The 25665-nt window shown below is 38.8% G+C and overlaps 1 protein-coding gene and 1 long non-coding RNA gene across 4 annotated transcripts in view; one reads left to right on the plus strand and one right to left on the minus strand.

Moving 5' to 3' along the window:
* The first annotated feature begins 7735 nt into the window (after positions 1-7735).
* The window catches only part of fgf13a (fibroblast growth factor 13a), a 102259-nt gene continuing 84329 nt past the window's right edge, over positions 7736-25665 (plus strand). The window contains exons 1-2 of one of the 3 annotated variants that reach the window (XM_076875187.1): positions 7736-7883; positions 9673-9835. In XM_076875187.1, coding sequence (XP_076731302.1) covers positions 9787-9835 — 49 coding nt within the window. In that variant the 5' untranslated portion in view covers positions 7736-7883; positions 9673-9786. Of the gene's footprint in view, positions 7884-8847; positions 9395-9672; positions 9836-25665 lie in introns of those variants that run through there. The other 2 variants (XM_004545680.5, XM_004545678.5) reach the window with 2 other exon arrangements.
* Positions 16113-25665, minus strand: part of LOC143413047 (uncharacterized) — a 29498-nt gene continuing 19945 nt past the window's right edge. The window contains exons 2-4 of the long non-coding RNA XR_013093606.1: positions 18456-18629; positions 17738-17780; positions 16113-17006 (exon numbers count right to left, since the gene is read on the minus strand). This is a non-coding gene — a long non-coding RNA (uncharacterized LOC143413047). The remainder of the gene's footprint in view (positions 17007-17737; positions 17781-18455; positions 18630-25665) is intronic.

The raw sequence follows: 25665 nt of genomic DNA on the forward strand, positions 1-25665 counted from the left end.
GAAAATAGAAACAATGGTTTTAAATGTTACAACTTAGGTGATGACTTGTGTGTAAAGCAGCATAACAACACTGTTTTAAATGGACGGAGTGGATGTATGAATGGATGGAAGGAAATAAAATTGCCTGTGACTAACTATTGATTTATGAAGATCTTCCTGACATCTCTGTCTTCTCTCATTCTTTGGCAGCACCACACAGCATGGGAGTTTGTGTCGGCTCCAATTAGATTAGTCACTACAGTGGGGGATCGAGTCAGGGCCTTGCAGATAATAAAAACTCTGATGCTTGCTCAGTGCTATTGATTGTTTCTGTACAGTATCTCCTGGGCAGCACAGGAGATCAGGCAGCCTAGACCGCAGTCTTTCACCAGGGAGAAGCTGTCGTTTGCTGAGGGCTTATCTTTTGTTTCGGTAAAACCTTTTTCTGTTGTTTTCAACCTGAATGTTTGTGCAGCTCAAACAAAAGCAGCAGGATTTTGGAAGATCCGTACGTTAAATATGCAGTGGTGACTGAATCAATTATCTGGATGAAAGTAAAAAAGGATAACCAAACCACCAAAATATTTTTTAAAAGATCCAACATAAACTTTTTGAACAGAACTTTTTAGTTGTTTACTTTTTAAATGTGAAAAAAAGTAAACAAACAGTTGATGCTGCGTGATCGTGAGCTGCAATCTGGTTGATGATCGTCTGAAAAACCCACAAAAAGGTGGATTTCGTCGTCAAGACATCACTGACTGTCTTAATCAGGACCTACTGTGCTTGTCCCGTCTAACCTTTGCAGAAACTCACCCTCACGGTGACCTTGCTTCTACTCATTAGACTCCATGTTTTCTACTGATTAGTGTTTGTGAAACATTATGTGCAAAAATAAATTGTTGGTACAGCGTGACATTTCAGTGATGCAATGTTAATGATATGAAAATGCCCTGGGGTACAGCAGAAGGAGTTATGTTTTATTTAGATCACTCATTTCTTCCAGTTGTTACAGTGAGACAACATGAGCTCAGGGCTTCTTCAGGACACACCTTATTCATGTTAAAGTTATACTAATGTGAGCGCATATTTAAAAGAAATATCCCCCCCCCCCCACACGCACACGCACTTCAAATTCATTCCAATAGCAAATTAAAATTTTATGTCATATATAACACTTGTACCTATATGACTGTATAAGAAACAGAGGATCAACTCTTGTGTAATGTGACCTACAGTGGAGCTAAAACACTCTGTCTCGGTTAGTTTATGATCACGTTTTCTCCTCTGAGACAATTTTGTATAATTAGACCAATGAGAAGAAAAAGAGCTGCTGTTGAAGTACTGAACAAAAATTGGAGCCTAAACAAACAGTGTGTGTTTCTAAAGTGATCCCTGCATACCAAGTGGAGACAAAGGTGGTTTATTTTAGTCCAAGAGGCCGTGCATAATAGCTTAGCTTAGTATAAAGACTGAAAGTAGGGAAACAGCTACTTTGTGCTACTCAGGTTAATATTTTCTCTGTTTATAGCTAGGCTCACTGCCTCCTGGAAACAAATGAAAAACAAAACAAAACACAAAAACTATTTTCCAGAACTGTGCAAGCTCTTTCAGATGTTGTCCTTCGTTTGTTCATAAAGGCATCTCTTGTTTGCATATGACTGACAACTCATTAGCCAGTGCCTTCAAAGATAATCCTCCATTCTGAAACGTGTGAAGATTTACAAAACAGACTTAATTTTTTAACTCAACATGGGCAAAAATGAGTGTGTGATAGCATAAACTTATCAGGAAAGTGCTTACAGAGGTCAAGTCGGGAGTGTCATTTTATCGTTTTGCCATGGAATAACAAGGGCTGTTAACCTGCTGCTTCTATGTCCATCTACTTTTGAAGGTCTTAAAATTGGACCTATATATAAAAATGGCAGTAATTCCTAAATAGCTCATTCAAAATGTTTATAAAACCCCTTGAACTGAATCTGCAAGTTTGCACTTCAGCTACATCTTGGCTGGTTGATTTGAAATCCACAGTTTTGGCGTACAGAGGCAAAGCTGCAAAACTGTATTACTTACCAAATACTTCCAGACCGAAATGCTTAAACAGTCTCTAGAAAGAAGACAAATTTAACTCTTGGTTGTTTACATATCTGAAACTGTGTCTAATATTATGATAATGGTTTAGGTGTTGAATCTTTGCAGCTGTATTGTACTATTAGAGACATATTTTACATTAACATCAGTAGATGCTCAAGGACTGCAAGGAGAATTGTGTTAAAGGGCATTTCACACAGCACTCCAGTCTTGTTAGTGTTTACAGTTATATCAACAGGGAACTGTACAAAGAAGCACACACTAGCCGCCCCACCCTGTCAGCCCCTCCTTCTGATAAACGCATTGACATTAATGTGATATTTCAGAGAGCCTTGCTCTGTTAATCATTTCTGTAATATAACAGCCTAATGTTTCATGGCCATTATCCCACATGCCTGCACACACAGGACTACTACCCACTAAGGCAAACACAGTGACATTTTAACAACTGTCTTTTTATTCATAGGATTTATAGGATTATAACACCACTCATAGTGTAATAGTCCTAAACTGTTGAACGCCTTTTTGATAAAATCCTCCTGAGTAAAATACAAAATACATCCATTAAAAAAAATAGTAATAAAGAAGTAAATGTAAGAAAAAGTAGTTGCACGCAGTCTACAAATGAATTATAGTTGTTGATAATAATATATAACTGATGACTTCATTATGAAACCATCCCTTCATCATCCTATGAAATAATCTGAGGAAAAAATAAGCTCTACCAAAGGTTGACATTTAACCACGGCTCACTTGTTTCCCAACAGTGGCCCAGAAACACTGTAAAATTCAGAGTTCCCTGGAAATCAGAGCTCAAATCTACTGCTGTGATTCAGCCAAGCTGACAGACGCTCTTGGCTCAGGGATGTTCAGCCACTGTTACTAAAAGTGGAGCTCCTATCCCTCCTGGTCAGAAAGTGTCCATGAAGATGATGGTTTTCCTGATGAATGTCAAGAAGAGAATTTGCAGAAAGCTAAACTGCACAGAGCCAATGAGGCAGAAGTGGGTCGAACTGATAGTTGATTGCATCAGTTTTTGCATCTGTAATCTTTTTTTTTCTTTAAGCAAAGAACAGCTGATAATTATTCACCTGCAAATACAGACATGAAGGCGCTATGTGTGTCAGCTGCACCAATTCCACGCAGGTCACATGGCCAACAGCTGAAATATACTGTGACTCTGTGACATGGGAGATATACTGTAAAAATGCAATCCGGCGAGTGGCCGAGTCAATTATGTAGTGTGTGATGTAGAAGAAATATGACATCATTTCTCATCTTTTAACCCTGACCTCTTTGGTTTTGAAATAACTCGCTGTCCCCATCTTGACCTTTGGAACTGAGGTAAGTGTGCTGGAGCTCTTTGGGAGTCAGAGATAAACGAGCGTGTGCAGCAGTCCTATAATGAAATCCATCACTTTTATGTGCAAACTGTATGGGCACATACACACAAATGGACAAAGACTAGTACCACCTTTAGTTTCATTTTCAGTCCTTGGATTTTATTATCCTGCATTTGCTTCTCTGCTGCATTATTATTCATTATATTCACTTGACAATCAAAATATGATTATGGAAGTTGCTTTCCTTGATGACACTGACCTCTGCTGCATGACATCATTTGCTCTACTAAAATGAAATCTCTTTTTAGAATCCTCCGGTCTTAAATTCACTGAAAGAAATCCCAAACTACTCCATTATTCTATAAGCAGTCCACCTGCAATTCACTGATAACATGAAATACTACAAGATGTAGTGATCTCTAAAAGTTTGGGCGCATTTGAACTGTTAGAAGTTAGTGTTTGTTAAATCCCATTCATATTACACAACATACATTGTCACCAGCACCCCTGTTACAGCACCAGGCTTATTACCTTATCAGCCACACTCATCTTGAATCAGGCTAACACCTACAATCGGGGGAAGATGACTAACCCAGCTGCACAATACTGGAGCATTAATCACCCTCCACCTCACTGCCTGTCCTAAAGAATTATCTTTTGGGACTGATCCTTATAACACCCGTACTGACTCCTCCACAAGTATAACCTTGGGTGATGTTAAGTACAGGCAAGCAGCAAATCAAGCAGCTTGTTCACTGCTGGTTTTTGATGGAACTGGTTTATAAACCAGCTCAGAGTCCAGATGGGTTGTTTGGCTGGTCCATGTAAATGGAAATTGATTTTACCTGCCATGAATAACACACACTGAGCAAAGAAACAGACTGTGTCCCCCAAAACCATGAAAAAAAATACTTAATAATGACCAGTCACTTAAAACTAAGACGCAAAATACAGCACAAAACAAGAATTGCTGACAGTAGTAGTAGAAGCACTAGTATCAACTCATGTTCAGTCCTTATAACTGAACATTTTTAGAAGAATGTTTTTTTCCCCCTGTTAAGCCACGTAACACTGACCTTTGACTCATTCAAGCTTTAATTGGGCACCTAACTCAAGGGATGGGCTAGTGTTGTGTCAATACAGGCAACTTAGAAAAAAAATACAGTTTCAAGTTGTATCTTTAGGCACTTTGTTACCAGATGCCTGCCACAACAACACATCATTTGATTCCATTTCTTTAGTCAAATTGACAAAAAACCCCAAAACAAAACAATGCCAAAAATAACGCGATCAAGTTGTACTTTTGTACCAACAAGGTGATTCCCACAGACGTATCTGCTAAAAACTATAATGGCATCTCTCAGTGTGGTGTGCAGGGTGTCCTCAGAATTTTCTACATCTACAGCAGATGAACAGTATGTGACAGTGATGTCCTTAAGAAACAGATTTCCCAAAGATTTCCCCTTTTCCTAGCAAAACATAAAGAAATGAGGACTGGTTCAAGACTTTTCACATAGTACTGTATTATTTCATTACCGGCATAGGAAATCAAAGTAGTTGGTGTAAAAAAAGACAAGCTTTTCACAAATCTGACAACGCAAATGTTGCATTCCACAAATATTGGAAGAAACCATCCAAAAGATGCCCACTCAAACAAAGACAGAACATGCAATCTCTTCACCAAATGCCATTGTGCTGCTTTGAATGATTTATCTTTCTCTGGAATACCGAGTCATCTTATCATCTTACATAACACTTATAGAAATAACAATTAACCACCTAATATCACAAGAGTAGCAACATACAATCCAGTCCACAGTAAGCCTTCCTCTGCTGAATAAACTGCACTGGTATTCTATAGTTTACTGTAGGAAAAGATAATAAGGGTAGTGTATGTGTGTGTATGCTATTTGTATTTATCTTTAGGAATGATAATTGTTCTTAAAGTTGAGATAATTGTTCTTGTTTCACTTTAAAAGTAAATCTCATGCAAATTACCAACAAATTACTAAAACTGCCTGATGTTTACATGTGACAAATTAAAGGAAAAGGCTTTATAACTGACTGGAGAACCAGAGTGATTGCATAGGCTTCTGCCCACTCCCTCCACGCTACAGCTAAGCAGTTAAAGTCCAATTTTGCCTAGTGCCGAGCATAAGAAAATGCTGAGCAGGCTGATTTGATTTGGATTTTACATTAGGATGGGAAGAGAAAAAGACCTAAGTGACCACGAAAGAGGTTTTGTTGTTGGAACATGGATAAATCAAGATCAAGTAGTTACCATTTTGATAAGAAGTCTGAAGTGACCGGCATTCTCATCTATTGGAGATGCTTCAGTAAACGGGGTGGAAAACTCATGTTTAAAGATGGTGATGCTTACGTATTAATCTGGCATTAAAAAAAAAAGACAGAGACTGTATCAGCATAAAAATCTGCCAAAAATTAGATCGTAAAGTAAGGTTGCAAAGCTTCTCATTAGTAAGAAAGTGCATTTAAGTGCTCAGTGATGCAAGAAAACAGACAAAGACCTGCAGGGATGTGTTCAGAATATTCAGAATCACCATTTAGCATATTCTTGTTAGTATATATCTGATGTAAAGCAAGAGAACAGTACAGGCCTCAGTGCTGTTTCTGCATATGTACAATGAAGGGATCCATCTTATACTGTGGCGTAGAGGGGGTGGGGCTTCAGTTTGCTTTTGTTTACCTCCAGGTCAGTGATAATCAATACCAAGTTGTAATGTGTGATAACCTTTATCCCTTGACCAAACCTTTCTATTCATGTGTTGGAGCTCTCTAGGATCAGGATCAACCAATCAGGATTGAAATCCCTCTAATCAGGATGCTTTTTCATATATTGGTGCAAATTTAGTACTTTAAAACTGTACTATTACTACTTTTGCATTCAAAGCTCTCAACACATCACCAGTGAATGAAATCAATCAGCTTACTGAGCGTGTCTGCATGAGTGTGGCACAGCATGAAATCTGAGGGGATTTTCTACCACAAATATTACAATCAGTGGGGGAAAAAAAGAAATTCAGGGTTATTCTGTAGAATGGGTGGATACAGCTTGGTACTCTATGACCTCTAACTGACGTCAGAGGTTATAGAGTGTGAGTCAGGAGTTTGTGTGCACCATATTGAACAGGGTCCCTGGCTTTGCTTTAAACAGATTGGGAATGGATGTACCACTACAGTGTGACGCCCTGCTGGAAAGGTCAAAAGGGGCCACAGGCCACGCACACAGCGGGAACACAAGCCACTGACATTTACCATCACTCTCTACACCCCACTCTAGTATCCAGGTGGGGAGTCAGTGTTCTACCTTATAATCATTCCTTTGTATCATTTTGAGTACTTGAGTATATATATACTCAAGTACTCAAAATGATACAAAGGAAAGCAAACCAACATTCAGTTGCTTTTTTTCTGCATGTATGTGGAATTTAAAACATATGCACACCACACCACCTGAACACACCTTCCGGACCCTTGTTCGGTATAGTTTATATATAAATGAATGACTTGTGGTAGAGTAGATATTTTAAAGCAATCTTAATTAGCAGACTTTTCATGTAGCTCATCAAAGTACAGCCACATTCATCATTGACTATGCTGTGAAAAACATGGTTTTTATGAAAAAAATCTACAAAAAAATCACTAAACTGAAGCTCTATAATTAATCTGTCTATATTTTTTCATAACTTCATAGCAAGGATTCTGTAGCATCACCACTGTCAATACAATCTAAAGATATAAAAATATAGGCATACATCTGTGTTTTATGCATCGAGACCCCATCCTGTAATCCACAAGACTCAAAAGGATTCCCCTGGAAACCCACAGAGGTTCTGTTTCCAGGTGATAGGTGTTTTTGCAGCACTACAAAATATGTTATGGCTGCTTGATGCATATCATGTTTTAATAACCATCCTCTGTCTAAAAAAGTATTTAAAAGATTATGATTTAGCTTAACTGGGGTTCACTTTCTTTAAATCCTGTGTCAGAAATATAACTAAACTCAACTCAGTAGAGTGCAATTTAAAAAACAATGCAATGACTGGACTGTTTTAAGGGAAAGTAACTCACCGAGACAGGTCCCAGTATGTCTCAAATGTCTCAGCAAGATCTGCGGATGTGAAGAAAGTTCGAAGTGGTTCCAGTTTCTTCTAAAAATAGCAACCATATGGCGTGTAACCCTTAACCTAGGGGTCTTTTTCCCTTTGCTGCCACTGCATGCTACAGCTCTGCATGACCAGGGGTTGTGACATAGAGCCTGCTAAAAACTGGACATGGATTGAAAGACTTTTGAACAGAATCTAAAAAATAGCACCCCTAATTAAAAAGATTATAGTGTCCTTAAAAATGGAAATCAATATGTTTTGCTGTTGATATGGCTCAGTTGAAACTGAACAGTTTAACGTGACTTCAAGTGAAGCTTTTAGGCTTCATCTTTACAAGTTTCACAAGGTAAGGACACTTATATAACATATTACTGCAGTAATATGTTGCAGTAATATTAATAAATGGCTTTATTCATTAGTCTGATAGTCTCTGAACACTTACAAAAAGATAATTATAGTTAACTCTTTATTGCATGCATTTTACAGTGAGTGCACTGAAATTGAGGTATTCCTCACTCCCACAATCGATTTGTCATGACCCACAGTGAATCACGTCACACTCAAAGGAGTTACTCAGTATACTATTTGTTTATCTACATTGAAACTGTATTGCATGTTTTTTAAATGTGTAAACTTGCAAGCATTTCTCAAACAATTCATCTTTATTTATCTGAACCAATTACACCTGTAAAAATCTGTGCGGTATGGGGACAAAACGCATTTCAAAACAGTGGTGGGACTGCGACATTAGCTTCTCCGGTGTAAAAGACACCTATGTGATAAACTTCACCTTGTGATTATGTAACAGGAATGTGAGGTGGCATCTGGAAAAAAAATGCTCATCTGGTGGCAGAAGGGGGAAAGGACTTAATGTGGTTGGCACTCTCAAAACACTGCTGTAGAACTGGATGTGTCCTTTCAAGGACCTGAAAAACTTTCAAGGACCTGAGAAGTGTTCATGAAACTAAAACAAACTGATACGTTCCACTATCCAGTCTTAACTAGGTGGGTTATGTTCTCAGTTAAGAGTCCGATCCATCGGAGCTTGTTTTACATAACACCATCGTATTAGTCATATGCAACAAATATCTTATTAACTAATGAGGTTATGTAAACTGTAAAATGATAAAGCTGCAGGTATGTAAGAAAGCATAACAAGAATTTACTGCGGTTTTTATTTTTATGTGTTATCCTCCAGCCACTTACTGACTTCCAAATGCATATTTAATCAAGTCAAAGGAAAGACCTCCGAATATATATTTAGAAAATGCGCATCTCGGATGTGAATGGGATAACGCATAGCTCTGCAAAGGCAACTGAATGAGAGCAACAGCAAGATGGTGCGCGCCATGCAGCACAACCTCCTGCTTTAATTCTTCTCCGCATCGACATCACAGCTCACATGCTGACTGCATTCATGGATCGAGCAGCTCGTTTTCACCACAGCCGTCATACGCGGGTCAAAAAACAATTGTCCACTGTGTGAACGGGCGCTGTAACTGGTAGAGCGCTCTCACGTTGTGTATCCTGTTGATTCTATCTGCCGAGTGTTTAGAGGAGCAGAGCTCGACCGTGAAAGCCTCAGACAAGAAAACCTGGTCGCCAAAAGCCACACTGGATGGGATTACTCTCGGGGTTTGTTAGACACTACAGCTCAGTGTATTATTCACTTGAATTTTTCTTGACTGAAGACCTGTGGGGAGCAAAAGTGCGCTCCATTTCGCAGCTTTTTGCTCGTCTCCCTTGTCACAATAGAGTAGGTCGTGATTTTTCGTATGCAACATAACGGGATTCATAGTGGGGACGTTTCCTTTCATCAATGTGCATTGATGTAGCAGAAAACGTGGAGGAGATAAGGTAGGTTAAAGCGCGGTGTTAAATCACTGGAAAGGCTATACGAAGATAGGCATGCGTATAGGCTGCTTCTTTGTGTTTATTGAAACTACATGAGGTCTTTGTCGTGTGGCGTGTGAGTGTGTCTATCAATAGTTGAATGTTTTCATTGATACCCAATTGAGAAACACCTTGCAGCACGAGTAGCTCCATTGTTACGTTCTTTGGCCCTGCTGTAACACCAAACGCAGCTGTTGTGTTATGAGAGAAAATGCAATTTTGATGAATATTTCTCTTTACAGAAGCCTTATCTCATCACTTGGAATCTCCGGTCAGGATTTCATTGAGGACTGTCAGCAATTAAGGGGATTTCGATTCTTATCTAATTCGGGAATTACACATCCAAACTGGGATCTATGAGCGGAAAAGTGGCGAAGCCTAAAGAAGACAAGGATGCTTCCAAGGGTAAGAGAAGAGCCTTGGCTTGCACAGCTTGCTTTATCCCCAAATCACAGGTTTAAACGCGACCATGCGCTCATTCATTCCCTGCATGGTGCTCAAATCACCCTTTGAGGTTTGACTGAAAACAATACCAACCACTGGATGGTTCACCATTCCCAGCACGATGCATGTGGATATTGCTCTTTGAGATATGCTATTGCAGGCCTATACGCTGCACGATGTTTTGAGTTTGAGATCACATGCGTTTCTTGCCTTGACTTGGTGATCGTCAGAAACGCAGATGATTTAGCAAAGGCAATATGTTACAGGGTGTGTGTTACAGGGTGTTAATAAGCTAACCAGTAAAACCAGTGTAGCGATGGTGGTGGCATCCTATTGTGTCACTGGCATCCTGTTGAAAGGTCCCTTTGTGTTTCTCGCTCGTACACTGAGCCGCACACTCTCGTCACATCTGCACCGCCACGACGCGCGGAGCCCTCTCGGTCTCGTAGCTCGAGTTTATGACCTGTGGCGTAACAAAGAGGCTCCGTATCCCTGAGAAAAAAGGAAGTAAACTGCCTTGGCATTGCCATGGAGACAGAATGGAGACAGGTTGCCAAAGAAACCTAGAGGGACTAATCGCAACCGTTCCGTCCTGATGTGCGGGACAGCTTACGCACCGTCACACACGTTACTGCGTCTTTGTCCTCGTGCTCAGTTTTCTATTAAAAGATTTAAAAAAACCACACACCAGAGAGGACAGGACTTTTCGCGTCAGTAAATATCTGGGTATTAAAATAAAATAACTTAAAAAATAACTCTTAATTGCAACCAGTAAAAACGGCTGTTTCCCAGGTTTAGTGACAGAATAAAATACCCAACACTCACACCGTGGCAGCGTGCCCATAACAGTCTTCCTGTTTACTTACAGTATAGAAATGCAATTGAATCTTCCTACTATCGTGTTCTGACTCCGCTTGAAGTGCTTACAACAAATCAATGAACTTATTGGCTTATTTTGGCAACACTGCTACCTGACTTTTGGTGTTACTATATATGGTACAGATGCATCCTAATCAGGGTACTACAGAATATTACAGTTTTTATTAACATTTAATCTTTATTAATAGGCATTAATAAAGTATTACTGCCTAGTGAGCTATTGAGCATACCTCATCCAAAGCTGCTTTCCTGGATGAGGGCACAGAAGGAAAGATTTGGTGTCATGGTGCATTTGTTGTTAAACCACTCTACTTCTCAACCTCCGTGGTTAATTTGTTGATGCATTTAACAAAACATATAATGGAAAAATAGATATTCTTTTGATATTATATAACCTTTAGATCCATATTATGTCTAGTATGTCTATAGTATGTCTTTTTAATGTTTATAGTATAAGATGCTTGACAACTAACTTCTGCATCTAAAATAAAACACCAGTAAGGGAAGCTTATCAGTTTTTTTGCTGAATGTGCAGTGAGTAAAACATGCTTTAATTGATTTCAAGATTAACCTCCACGGGAGCTTTTGTTCTTGTCTCCCACTGGAAATCAATGGCACGCTCTCTGGAAGCGCTATCGCCAAAACTATCAGATGACAGCAAAACATCTTCAACTTAACTATGAGTGTTCACTAAGGCTTGTCTCCTTTTATAAATTTACAGAAAAACACACAAATGTGGTGTAGCTGACGTGCTTTCATGTGAGAGGAAAAAAATAGAAGGGGCTCGGGGGAGGACAGTAGACTGTGAATTGCTGAGAGGGTCATTTGGTACCAGCTGCCCTCCATCAGAGACTTGAATTGCACAAGAGCCGAGAACCGCATGGGGAAAATCACCACCGACCCTGCCAATGTTGGCAACCACCTGTCCCACAAATTATTTCAGGGAAACAGTCCATTAAAGCCGGAACCACCTGCCATCTCCACAGCTCCTTTTTCCCCCTGCAAGCTGTTGGACTGCAGAAGCTTCTCACTGCCCTGCTTTTTTTAAACAGAGTGATACCCCCTTTTTTCTTAATTTGAAAAAAGAATCTCTCTTGCCAAGCTGCTTAAATTACCTATGATGGCATATTTTAATTTTATTTTAGTAGTATGTCTTTTGCAGTTGTAGTTTTCTGAATGCTTACATCTTTACAAAAACATTATTTGGTTAGAAAATTAAAAAAAAAAAGAGGGGTCGAGCATGAGCATCTCGTTTTTGCATCTACAGACAGATTTAAATCCTGAAAAGTACAAGTAATGTTCTCTGTGGGGGTCCTAGTAGTAGTCATACCACAAAGACATGCTATTCAAGCTGTCACTCAGTAAGAAAGTCACTTTTTGTTACAGGGTGTTTTCTTGGTGACTCAGTTTTGTGACAGGGCACTGTTTTCTCTCTCCGACTCCCTCAGGGATTTATTTTGTTAGCAAAGCATGTGAAAACAGAAAACATGCATAGACTGAAAGAGAGAAACATGGCTCTGTGTAGAGTACCAGTATCAACACCAGTGAATCACGTTGTGTTAGTTTCCCCTTGTCCTTCTGAAGCTTAGTTGTGCGGACAAAGTGATGTGTCAAAGCATGACGTATACACTCGCTCGGCTTTATAACTTTCCAGGGCTTGAAGCCTCTCTCAGATAACTCTCGTGCATATGCATTAACTGTTGAGATGATTAACTCTCCATTGGTTATACAAACATTTGCACCGTATGTGTTTTACTTTATGGTCCAATTTAACGTACATTTCTCTGATTGCTTTTTATCATCATTTTGCTAATTTATCATTATAATCAGTTAAAGATTCCATATTTCTGAAAAAAACAACAACTTTGTGCTTCTGTTACTTTCCTCAGACTTGATCCTAGCGCAGTGCATTGATAAACCCCCTCTTTGGCTATGAGTGTCATCCAGTCGATTCATGTCTGCCTCAGACTGCAGGACAAAGTGCAGAAGAAGACATAAGTCTTGCATATTTGCAGGGAGATTAATTCAGCTCAGCGCCAGCCACAGAAATGAATCAATAGATATGCAGAGAACAGTTTGGAGCTGCTTCATTAATCACAGTGCAGGCAACTCTATCCTCCACAACACTGACACCTGCTCTGGTCTCATCAGCAAAACCAAATACTGTCTACAGTGTCATTAACTTCTTTTAATCTAATGAGGCTCTTCAAGAATCTCCTTTGAACAATATGTGGTGAAGGGAGGATCCACTACTTTAATCATTAAGACTCTATTAAATGCCTTCAGCACCCGTACTGTTGTGAACTCTCTCGGGATGTTTTAACAAAAATAAGACACAGCATGCAGTGACAGGATTGGCATTTGTGAGATCAACTTGTAGTTAATAGTTTGACATGCAGGGGTCGAACAAAAGTCACGCCAGGGTGAAAAATGACTCCAAACAAAGTTTCAACATTGTAAACTCACAGGATTTTCTCACATTTGTCTGGCTCAGATTCATAATATTTATTCAGCATACTGTATCAACACAAAATGAATCTTTTCCCCCAGTTTATGTCCTTTTTAGTGACTGTCCTACCAAAATTGTGAAGTTTAAGTAGCTTAACATTCCCTTGATATTGAAGTGTTTGGATATTCTAATCTTGTCAGAGTATGTCAGGATCTGGTAACATGAATGAACAGATTATAGATTGTCTTTTCTTTTCTATGTCAATCCAAACAGGTTATGTTCTTCATTACACTACAAGTCTGTACCATACTCTGTCCCAACTTTGTCCCAACTTTGAAGTTAGTGACAAGTGTTAATGTGTGAAAGTGCGTGGTTCTGCACTGTCAGATGCTTTACTTGTACTGACGCAGATCCGGCTACACGACCTCAAGGAAACTGGCTCACCTCCTGAGCGGAGTCTAATGCCACTCAGATCTCCGAGTGCCATCAGTGATCTGCCACTTTCCATTGCTGAATTGTGTGCTGATCGGTGTTTGAGAATGTTGAAGGCCTGTCTCTTCAGTTCCTAAGCTTGGGTTTCTGACTCAGGGTCCCCTGTGACTGGTTTCTGGTGCGTGATTCATTAGAGTTCCTAGGATGTTTTTTTCTTTCACATGAAAGGTGTGTTTTGGTTCAGCATGACAGCTGCATTGTTGGAAATGGTTATGTATTGATCATTTAGCAGTGAAATACATCTGAACGTATGTGTTTAGGATGAAGACATTTTAATCTTATTAATTTCTCAACTTTGAAATGGAAACTATGCTATGTTTTACGTCATTGCTGCCAGAAATGTTCTGCCCCTAAAATCTCTAAATGCTTCACTGCGGGTGCATTAGTCTGCCTGCTGCTGGTAATCCACAGAGCTGCGTGTCTTCTGAGGTGAGGCTTTTGTGAGAGGCTGGCCTCCCTCAGAAAACAAACCCGCAGGTTGTTTGTGTAAGCTGTGTAAGCTGACCTAGTACTAAATTTTAAAGTTAAGTGACCACTACCAGCCGTGTGAATAAACTCATGTAAATAAGCTCATGTAATAAGCTCACGGGGTTGGAACATAGTACCTGAAATAGTTTTTTGTGCTTAAACGATGAGTGAAAAAAGGTCCCAAATGACAATTACGCTGCTTCCTGCTCTGCCTGGCTCTTCCTGTGAACCTCTTGCCATTTCAGAAAAGATCACATGAGTATTTTCAGACTGTCGAAGCATATGGCCGATAGAAAGGTTTTAAAGTGCCCCTATAGTTTATACTGCACTTTTCATTTTTCAACTAATCTTTGCAGTTTTATACTTTGAAATACCTGGTTGTTAATTTACACATGTCATTTGGCTTCCTCCATAAATATTGTGACTAAGAGGGGCTAAAGACATTTAATCCTTATTACTTAAAAAAGGCCATGAATGCTCTTTGCTGAATATCACAGCTGTTTAGCAAGCATGCGATTATCTGTTAATCTAATCTCAAAAATAATAGGCCATGTTTGTTTTTTTTAACAATGATAATAACATTTTTTTGAATATTATGTTCATTGTATTAACTTCCAATTCTTCCAATAAAAGTTACTCAACATGGTCTTGTAATTAACATTATCTCCCCAAATTAGGTTCAGGAGTAAGTATGTGTCCAGAGCTGAAAATTCTGACAGTTTGCTAACAACCAACTCATGTAAATATATGGGATGAAAAATAAGGCTCAATATACAGTACATGGGGTGTGCATGAATTGGCACAGGAACTGGGATGAGTAAGAATTTGTATGAGGATCCGGGATCTAAAGGGTTCTTATGATGTTCAAGGTAGTTTTTATTCCAGTTATTAAGGTAGTGCCATTATACCAGCACAGTAGATGGAAATTAAATGGAATACACAAAAAGAAGTTACTGACTTCCTTGTCACAGAACGCGAACAGATAAAATATCAAAATTAATGTTTTTTGCCATTTCGTATTTTTGACTTCTGCACAAAACGAGTGCGTTTTAACACAACAACAACATGTTCTTTTCCAAAGTCCTCTTCAGATCTGACTATGGCCTGCTAATGCTAACATGGTTCATGATAGTAATCTTATTACTTCACTTGAATCATTTCATCAAAAATGATTGTGTGTACTAAAAGTCTGACAGTAGGTTTGGGATTATTCACTACCTGTGGATTTTAGATTACTGCAGTTTAACTTTCAGAAATGCACTCCGTGCTACAGCAGTTAATCCCATCTAAAGATAATCCCCCATAATTGTGGTTGTGTGTGTCAAACTGGCTGATAACAAAATAAAAATCTCTCTCAATAAGGAAAGAACAGAAATATTTCAGATTGGGATTGCTGTGTTTTGCTTACTTAAAAAGTACGAGATAAACCACTTTTATGCAAGTGTGAGCTTCAGATTATTGGACCTACTTACACTTTCCTATAGCTGCTCATGTCAGTAAGCCAAGTTGAGGTTAGCCACCTTCATGTTAGCTCAGGGATTTAATGAGGGAAGAAGAACATTTTTCCCAGTGGTCTATTATCTGCTAAATTTAACAAAGATAAAATCAGCAGAAAATTGAATCATTTTCTGGTCTCCTTTCCGCTGCTGTTATAATGAAAGCATGTTTAAATGGCATTGCTTAGTTTCTTTTTTATGCTCATCATCTAGAGATGACAAATGGTAAACAGAATTATGTCCTTCTCATATAATACTGTTGCCAGGTGTGAGAAAATCAAGCTCTGATTGTTAATTGACTCAGCGCAGATCTAGTGCTGTTAGCCCGACTGAGATGAAGGAAAGCGTTCATCTGTTCAACTGAGCATGTGGCAGGAGTGACTCATTTGTGTGGAAAGCCTTCACGCCACCTTGGGCTCACATACAGTTTGTGGAGGGTATGCAACACGTGCAGTTCTGCAGAAGCTTTACCACAGATGTTCTTTCCAATTATCCCCAAACATATGGAACCAAGTGGATCTTTTATTGCTGAGCAATTTGTGCTTCTAAGTATAGACATTGTTAATTACATTAAGCACATTTTAGCAACATATTTTTAACTGTAAAGACTGTACTTACTACAACAGACAATGAATGAGGAGCTATTGGATGTTTTGAGGGCAGAAAGAGGTCACAGAAGCAATTACAGCATCCCAAGGTTACCATAGAAACCATGTGTCCTGTCATCCATGGAGCCTAGTGGGACGGGAACAGTGTCACATAAAGTTATTGTGAAATAAAGATTCAAAAGGGGACATTTTCGGCTCAGAGTGACAGCACTGAAATGTTTCTGTTAATGCTTTAACATCATGTCACGTTCAAAGGTTTCATGGCCTTGGTTTCTGTATTTGAAATGATGCTCAGGATTAATAGTTGCTCTGCACATTAACTAATTAAAGTTGATGATAATTATAAAGGGGATTAAGCCGAGGTAGGAAAGGGACAAGATAAGGATGAACCAGTGGTAATAAACAGGATCTACAGGCTGAGCAGGTCTGGGAAACAGCATCTAACTGGCCAGCAGTGCTTATGGTAAGGGCAAATGATTGCCTCAGGTTTGAACAGAATGCAGATTAGTGATTGACAGTCTCTTAATGCCGGACAAGGCTGTAGTCTCTGTAGAGTGAATTCAACCGGAAGACTCCAAAGCAGCAGACCACCATCTCCTCTGCAAAACGTGCAGAGAATAGTTTAAAGGATTACCAGCTTCTTGCTCTCCTCCAGTCCTGCAGCTGTTTCACACGCAAGTTACAGGCAGGGCCACACTTCAGCTTGCATCAGTGATCTACCTTAGCAGTTCACTGGATGTCTATGAGAAAAACATATCAGTGTTGGAAGCACAAGGGTAATACTTAACTGATCCAATATATTGTTAGATTGGGAAAGACAAAAGCATTTTTTATGAAGTATGATCTAAAGTGTTCATGAGCTTATACAGTATTTTCTACTATAAGATAGCATCTGTTTTTAATGTGGTGCCATGTAAGGGCCCGAAGATCACAAGCGTTCAGTATTTGATTTTCTGCCTGATCCCTTGCGCACAGAGATTTCTCTGAAATCTTTAAATCATATTATGGCGCCTAGATGATGAAATTTCCAAATCCTTTGCAATTTCATTCTACAACAAGAATTATTTATTCATTTACACAGTTTCCTTAAAATTTTTTTTCTCAAAGAGTCAGACTTTGATGCTGAAAGCTTGTCCAAGCTTTTGGTATCCCTAACCCTACTTTATTAAAATATGTTTCTGGCATCTAATTCAATAGCAGCACATATTTTGTCTATTTTAAAAACTGGCTATAACATTAAAAGGATCATTTTTATTGGGCTGGAATAAAACCTTTTGAGCTTGGGTCATGACAGTGATGATATATGGCAGAGAAAGGAAGGATAATACATTCTTAGGAAACTATTCAACAGAAAGAACTTTCAAGAATTTAGAAATACAACATATTAAGCCTTGAAGACGTAAATGCCACAGCCACTGAAATGTTGGTAATGTGCCTTTATGTGCATTTGGAGTAATATTTTAGTACTCACTGTGTGAAAAAGATGACACAAGTGTTAAATGTGAGTGGGCCTTCTGTTTCAAAGATGTGAGAAAGAAGAAAGAAGAAAGCCATTGTTAAGATGACTGCTAAATATAGCAATGCTCCTTCACTGGTCCCTGAAGCCAGTTTTACACAGTCTGGAGCAGTGAACATCACGGCTGCGCCTGCCTCCTTTTCATCAGGGAGACATCATTTACATAATGAGACGCTGCCACGGCAACAAAGCCCCAATAAGCATGGAAGTCGTCAGTCATGGGTGGAGGATATCGAGGTGGCTTGCTTACATGCACTGAACGCAGCGCTGCAAATGTGCATGCTGTGACCCAGACAAAGAAAAATGCATGCTGATACACAGCTCATTATAAAATGAAAAGGGAAAGGCAACAGTAAATTAGTGCCCCCTATTGTTTTTTTTAAAATAAATTTGTAATTTGAATAACATTTTATTAGTGCTTCTAACAATTCAAAAGTATATGTAAGGTTTAGCTCCCGAGCTCTTCATAGATTATGTTGCCCAGGATTATATAGTGAAAACCAGTTAAAACTAGCACAACACTGACCAACCAGAGTGGTAGAATGCCCTCTCCGCATGAAATCATCATCACGCTAATAGCCCGATAAAATCATATAACATAAGAAGGAAAACTTTACAGTTTAATGGGCAACTTTTACTCTTAATTGTGAATCACATTTTTTCCAGTACTTACCAGAAAAAAAAGCCACAGCCAGAACATCTTCTGATAAACTGCCCTGAAGTTAGTCTGGCATTGACAGACAAATGCAAAATAGTTTTCATCTTCTCAGTTCAGTTGAAATCTTCTTCAGGGTTTATTAAAGGCATAGGCCGCATGTCCCTGGGATGTTACTGGACAGCTCAGCTACTAATCAGAGAAAGAAACAAAACAAAACAGAGATGATGTGAAATAGCACTGATCAACAGAGGAATGTCAGAGATGCTAGTCATCATATCAACCCTTATAATTGTTGTGATTGACCTTCAGCACAGAAAAGGGTGGATGGAGGTTTGAAAGCAAGGGGAACGAGATCCATTCTGTAAGAGTAACACGAAGTCTCACTGGAAACACGAGGGCCAGTCTTAACACAGTCTTTTCCAGGCATTCCTGACACAAACCATAGCACTTTAAGTACTACCCTACCAGAAACTTTTGTACAAGCTGCGTTAGGATTGGATACTTGATAATGTGGAAACGGTTAAAACTGCTTGAAAGCAAACACCGTGGTGCTACAGTTTCCCCACCGTTAACCTCATAGTCAATGGACATTTAGCCAGGCGGCAGTGTGATTCAGTTTCCTGCCTTAAAACTTTTTTCTTTGTTTTGCCAGATGTCATTAGAGATTCTCTGTACTGAATGATCACATCGTTTTCAATGTAATTAGAGGAGACAAGTCTCTGCCTACACTGCAGCACTGAGATAGAGAAAGACAAAAGAGATGGAGAGTTAAGAGAGAGAGACAGCGGGAGAGAGAGAGAGAGAGAGAGAGAGAGATGGCAGTCAGTGATCTAACAGTAATACATAACAGGAGAACTGGCCAGCATAAAGAAGATGAACAGTGCTGTAGGCGAGATGAAAAGGTTACGTGCAATAATGCCAAAATATTTCAGCTTTGCTTAAAGGTTACAGTGGAAAATTAGGACAAAGACAATGTTAAATTGCTTCAGTTCCTTTGGTTACTGGGGGACCTTGCGCAATATCTTATAGTAGCAATGTCACCTAAAATAAAGCTGATTCCAGTTTTATTTAATTTTATATTTCTAATCAGTAATAGATGTGTATAGTTTCAGAAGAGCCGATGAGAACACCAATGCGTCCTGCACAATGCTCTGCAGTTGTGTACCCACTCCTTTGTGTTCCTGACCTTTATGTCATGTGTTTGCTGTGCTGTGTAATCAAGTGGTCACTTGTTTCCCCTGGTCTTATAGAACAAAGACGTGACTCTCGCACCAACATTTAGAACATGTTTGACAGAGCAGGAAATAAACTGAAATCCCCAAACAGCAGAGTCAGAAATAGCTCTTGTTTTCACATGGTACAAGTGTGTGTGTGTGTGTTAATGCTTTTTATGTCTGGTCTGCCAGAGTTATCTTAGGATTTTGCAGGGCTTTCTCTGTTCGGCTATACTCTGTAAATCAGAATTGACAGCATCTGGCGTCAGTTTATGATGTAGATTTAATGTGATTTTCTTTCATGTTTGTATTGTGATAGTATTCTGTGTATTATACTATGCACATACAGATCGATATACAGCCTGTGTAGAAGACTGTTGGCTTTTCGGACACATTTGAGCAAGTAAACATTTAAAAAAAATTACCTGAAAATGTGACACAGAATCAATTAGAATTTCAATGAGAGAAAAAGCTGATGTATTTCATGGAAAGAGTAGTCTACATCATTCTTTAGTCTATATTATTCAAATATAGAAATGTTAGTGTCACAGGATTCAGAGTAGGTGCTAATGATTAGGGAGACTTATTTAACTCCATGTCATCAGGTGTTTTTTGTGCTGTTAAAGTGTGTGATGTCATCTACCAAGACCTAAGCTGCTCCACGAGAACTTCAGGGAAAAAACTGGTTGTGGATGCTCGCGAGATTATTAGTGTTTCACACGACTGCCAACTTGTATAAATACAAGAACATACATTTTGATGAAAAAAGTCTGCCATAACTCAAAAATGTCTTCTCATCTGTAGGCAGTTGTCACAACTGATGGTGTCAAATTGGATACATCTTTAATTGTAAAGAGGTTTTACAAACAGGAAAGATTATTTACAATAAGAATGTGCTCTGGACAGATGAATCAGTGACATAGTTGCTTTGAAATGGTAGTATTTGGAGTTGCTTTGCTGACTTGGCGACTGGGGAACATTACGTGCTTTAACTGTGAATTTCACATCATATCAAAAAAGTGCTTAAACTGTAAGTATACCTTTGATCCTAAGCACCACTAGCAAATCCACCCAGGGATGGCTCAAGAAGAAGAAATGAAGAGTTATGGAATGGGTAGTCAAAGATCTGAATTCTGCTGAACTGTAGGATATTTGAAAGAGAGCAGCACATGCAAGCAAAAGCTCAAACATCTTAAACTGAACTGAAAACATTTTGGAAGGAAGAGTAGCAAACCCTTTCAAAAGGACCATTTCCTGGTGGATGAGGCTGAACTGGCTTCAAAAGCTGAGGATGTGCTTACTTTTTCTGAAGAGGAATTTTACATCTATTGATACTTTTGCTAAATAAATCTTTGCTTTGTTCACTATATGTGCATTTTAAAAGAAAACATTATCTTCCATCTATGTGTTACACAAAATTAGCTGATAAATAAGGTATAAAATTGGAGACTTTCACAGGTTCCAATTTTACAGATTTCTTTATACGTTGAAATCTAGATTTGGACAAAATAAAAAATTAGAAGAAATCCCCTTGAACTCTAATACTAATAATGATTAAAATGATCAATACTCAAATATCAGCTCTAGTGCTAGCATCGCTAAAAAAAAAAGAAGACAAAAATGAATTCAGAGAGTTGGCATCTTACGAAAAAGTGAATTATGGTTTATTAGATAAATTGCATCAATATGATTGTATTTGGTCTCCCTTTACAAGCTGGCTTTCTGTAACTTGATGGACAGAGGAGTAATGAGAGAGTGGTGGTGTGGGGATTGGTGTGCGAAGAAAGAATAGGATAATCTCCCTTTGTTTTTTTATTTTTTTTAAATTATTTATTTATGTATTTATTTTTTCAGTTCTGTTATTGAAGTTTAAAATGAAATAAAAATTGCTGATGATAAAAAAAAAATGCATTCAGAGGACATGAAAACATTCACATACTCTCTCACGGTTACTTTATTAGGCACAACTGTTCAACCATTTGTTAACACAAATATCTAATCTGCAAATCGCATGGCAGTAACTCTGAGCTTTTCTGGTAAAGACAACCTGCTGGAAAAAAAAAGCATCAACATGGGGAATAAAGGTGATTTAAGTGACTTTAAATGACTTAATGGGCGTGGTTGTTGGTGCCAGATGGGCTACTCTGAGAATTTCAGAAACTGTTCATCTACTGGGAATTTTCCACACGAACATTTCTAAGGATTACAGAAGATGGTGCAAAAAAGACAAAAATATCCAGTGACGGAAGTTCTCTAGGCAAAAATGGCTTGTTGATGACAGAGGAGAATGAACAGACTGCTTTAAGACTGTAGGAAGTCAACAGCAACTCAAATAACCATCTGTTACAACCAAGGTGTGCAGAAGAGCATCCCTTTTCGTGCACCATATTGAATCTGAAGTAGTTCTGCCTTGTATCAGTGGGTTATGCTCACGGCGATGATAAAATGGTTTGGAGAATATTTTCTTGGTACACTTTGGATTCCTTATTACCAGTTTGAGCACTGTTTAAATTTGACAGCCTACCTGAGTATTGTTGCTGACCATGTCCGTCCCTTTATGACCACAGTGTAACAATTTCATGACATTAAAATCAGTGTACTCCAATGGCTCCCCACAGTTACAAAATCTCAATCCAGTGGTACACCTCTGGGATGTCATGGAATGGGAGATTTGCATCATGAGTGCAAATTTAGAGCAAATGTGTCATGTTTTCATGTCAATATGGACAAAAATTTCTGAGGAATGTTTCCATCAGCACCTATGGATGAATCTGTGGATGAATCTATGCCACGAAAAATTAAGTCAGCACTGAAAGCAAAATTGGTAAAACTTTTGAGGTCCACCGTGGATGGAAATATTGAGAAACAAGAACATTTGTAGATTCACACATGATCCTAGTTCCACAGGATTACATCATGCTACCAGTAAAAACAAACAAATCACTTAAAAAAAGTGATTTATACATTTCATTCTGTCTTTTGGTATCAAGTGCTGAGATGAGCCTTGTGAACGATATAAATAAATCTGATTGTCTCCCATGCTTCTGATTTGATGCATTGTGTATGTTGGTGTGTCTGTTCAGAGACTGTACTTGAACCCTGTGGGCTTATTTGGTAGGAGGAACAGAATGTGTTGTTAACACTGTGTGGAGGCAGTCCTCACACTTTCGCTAAAATCATCACACCCATTAAAAAAAGCACTTGCATGGCTTCTCAGCTGTGAGACACTAGAAAACCAAAAAATAATATAAAAGTAATATTTTTGTCTGTCAGGTCACTAAAAATGATTGCCATTATTATTGTTTCTTGCTTTTTTTAATCTTAAAAACAAAACAAAACCACAACTGTTGGCAGTTATTGTTGAATGAAATATAAGGACTTTCTGTTAATGAACATGTATGTTTTTGTTACAGATGTACAGGGCTGTAATGCATTGACAAAGCAAATGTTTAATTATAGTAGCAACTGTAAAAATGGTTTTCAGCTGAATCCATTAACTCTTTTGTTCATTCATGGGTCTTACATTATGATTTCGTTCCCTCACAAATTGTGAAATGTTCAGGCATGATGCACACAACATGCTCTACAAATCCACAGTTTCTCTCTGATGAATATATGTAATTTTACATAGTATAGACGTGTATAGGTTGTGCTTGTGTGAGTGGGTGGGTTGATTCTCAACAATTTATGCTTCAAAGCTCAGAGGCACAGATGGCTGCTCAGTTTTGTTGTTGAGTTGCTCTACCGGTTTCTTGTCTTTGGCTCTGGGTTGCCATCCTGTCTTGGCCTTGGCAAAACAATAGTACCCACCTACTCATACAATCCACATTTACACACGTGCATGCACGCACACACATACACACACACACAAACACAAGCACAAACACATACTTGGAAGTATCTGGTCTTTACCCTGCAGGCTAATCAAGCTGCCTACTCTGTAATAACCACCAACCCTGCTGCATCAAGTGACCTGACCCCTGCCAGAGTCCAATCCAGCATGCTAATCGCTGTGACAGGCAACTTAGCTCAGCAGTTTTTTCATTAAATTTAATAGAACCATGTTGTTTTGCAGAGTTGTGTATACTGTACCCAAAATACACAGTAAGAGAAACTTAGCTTAAAAATCTCTATGACACAACTTACCTTCATAATCCAATGCAACTTTATCTCCTGAAATTATATGATTTTTTTCCACATATTTATTTGCTTATAAACTGTAATGTTTATAAAGACTTTTGAACCTTTATAATCTTTCTCTTGCCACTGAACTGCAATGTTGGAAGGGAGTCCCAGTCCCTTATTGAGTAATTAGCCATTACCTTAATAATAAAGCACAAATTACCCACAGATTGGTAGCACAAATTGAATAAAGGAAGCGGTGCAAATTTGCCCTGCCTAAACCTGGCCCTAGCGATCCACAGTTTATACCGAAGAGAGAGTTGAATGATGAAAAAAGTGGAATTTATCGTTGTGCAGTTGATGACTGCTGCTCCGGCACTTCTCATCCTGCTCTGAATAAGACTAAAAACCCTAGTGGGATGCGTATATATTTGCATGTGTGAGCAGCTGTGTAGCAGTGCAGAAGTGTTTTATTTAATCATCTCTCTATTTGCTCTTCTTTGTAGCACATTTTTAGACAGATAAAAAGCTGAGTGTGTACTGAAGGCAAAGCAAAATTCTTTCAATACACCTTACAGATGGAATGTGAACACACACAGAAATACACACACATGCTTATACTACACTGTAGCATGACGTGCAACATGAGACATGGTAGTATTATGCAGCGTAAACACAGTGCAGTGGATTAATTATCACATGGCTGGGGTACCTCTATTAAAATCCAATAGGCTGCTATTGTATTTAGCTTTCTGATAATGCTAATGCAATATGAAATGTTCTCCCAATGTAGAGTATGTTTTCTCATTTTCATGCTTCATACAATCTATGTATAGATTCAGTCTGTTCTGAAGTCCTTTTTTTCCCTGCATTTCAGTTGTTCATTATTTATTAGCTCCAATTTCAACATGATCAGCTCAGTTTCTGTCGTGCTGGCAGAGCAGGGCAGATACACGAGCACACGAGCGTAATACAGTGCAAAAAAGGACGTAGACGACTACGTTGTAGACTTTACCGGGATGAAATTGAGGACCACAATTCTAACTTTAGTCTTGCACACTGAAGAATGTGGCACACCCAAAATGCATGGCCACTTTTGTGTTAATTAGGGCTGGGCCATATTATACCGTTCACGGTAATACCGGTATAATGTTAGGCAACGATAGGAAAATGAAATATCGCGATAGAATGGGAGTAAAACGCGCATGCGCAGTGCCTTTGTTTTCATACGCACATGGCCGATTGTTGAGTGAAACAGATGAACCAGAATTGGTTTGTAAAAACGGTGCAACTTCCGTGATGTGGAACTGGTTTGGTGTTTGTCCGTCAGATACACAACAAAGCACATTTTTTTGCAGAACATGCAAGCGGCCGTTCTAAGATGCTCTTAAATCTGGCAGTAATCTGGGTCCTAAACTCCGTATTCTTCAGGTCAAACAACACTGCAGCATCACTTAGAGTTAAAAACTGTCTAAATTCTTTCATCTTTAATAAAACGATCAGCATTGCTGCTTTACCAGGTGTAACTATAAAGTTTAACTTCCAGGCATCCATGAAAACAAAAGTTATTACATTTAACGGAGTTAGAAGTTAGCAGGAAGCTAGCGGAAGTTAGCTCGCTAGTTTCGCTAGTTACCTAAGCATGATATTGCATGTTCTGACTGAGAGATTTCTGAAAAAATTCAAACGTACAGCTCTGCTATCACTTCCACCATAAATGAAGACAGGAAACTAAACAGCAGTGACGTTTGTAGGGTTACTGAAGTTTGGCTAGCTGGTATATAATGATGTGCTACGTGATCGCTAGCGACACAGCTATGTTAGCATAACATAAACAGTGAAGCTGGAGGACGAACACTAACACTTTTCCACTTATAAAAGTTAACGTG

This window comes from Maylandia zebra, linkage group LG2 (assembly GCF_041146795.1).
Source record: "Maylandia zebra isolate NMK-2024a linkage group LG2, Mzebra_GT3a, whole genome shotgun sequence".
Classification (NCBI taxonomy): domain Eukaryota; kingdom Metazoa; phylum Chordata; class Actinopteri; order Cichliformes; family Cichlidae; genus Maylandia; species Maylandia zebra.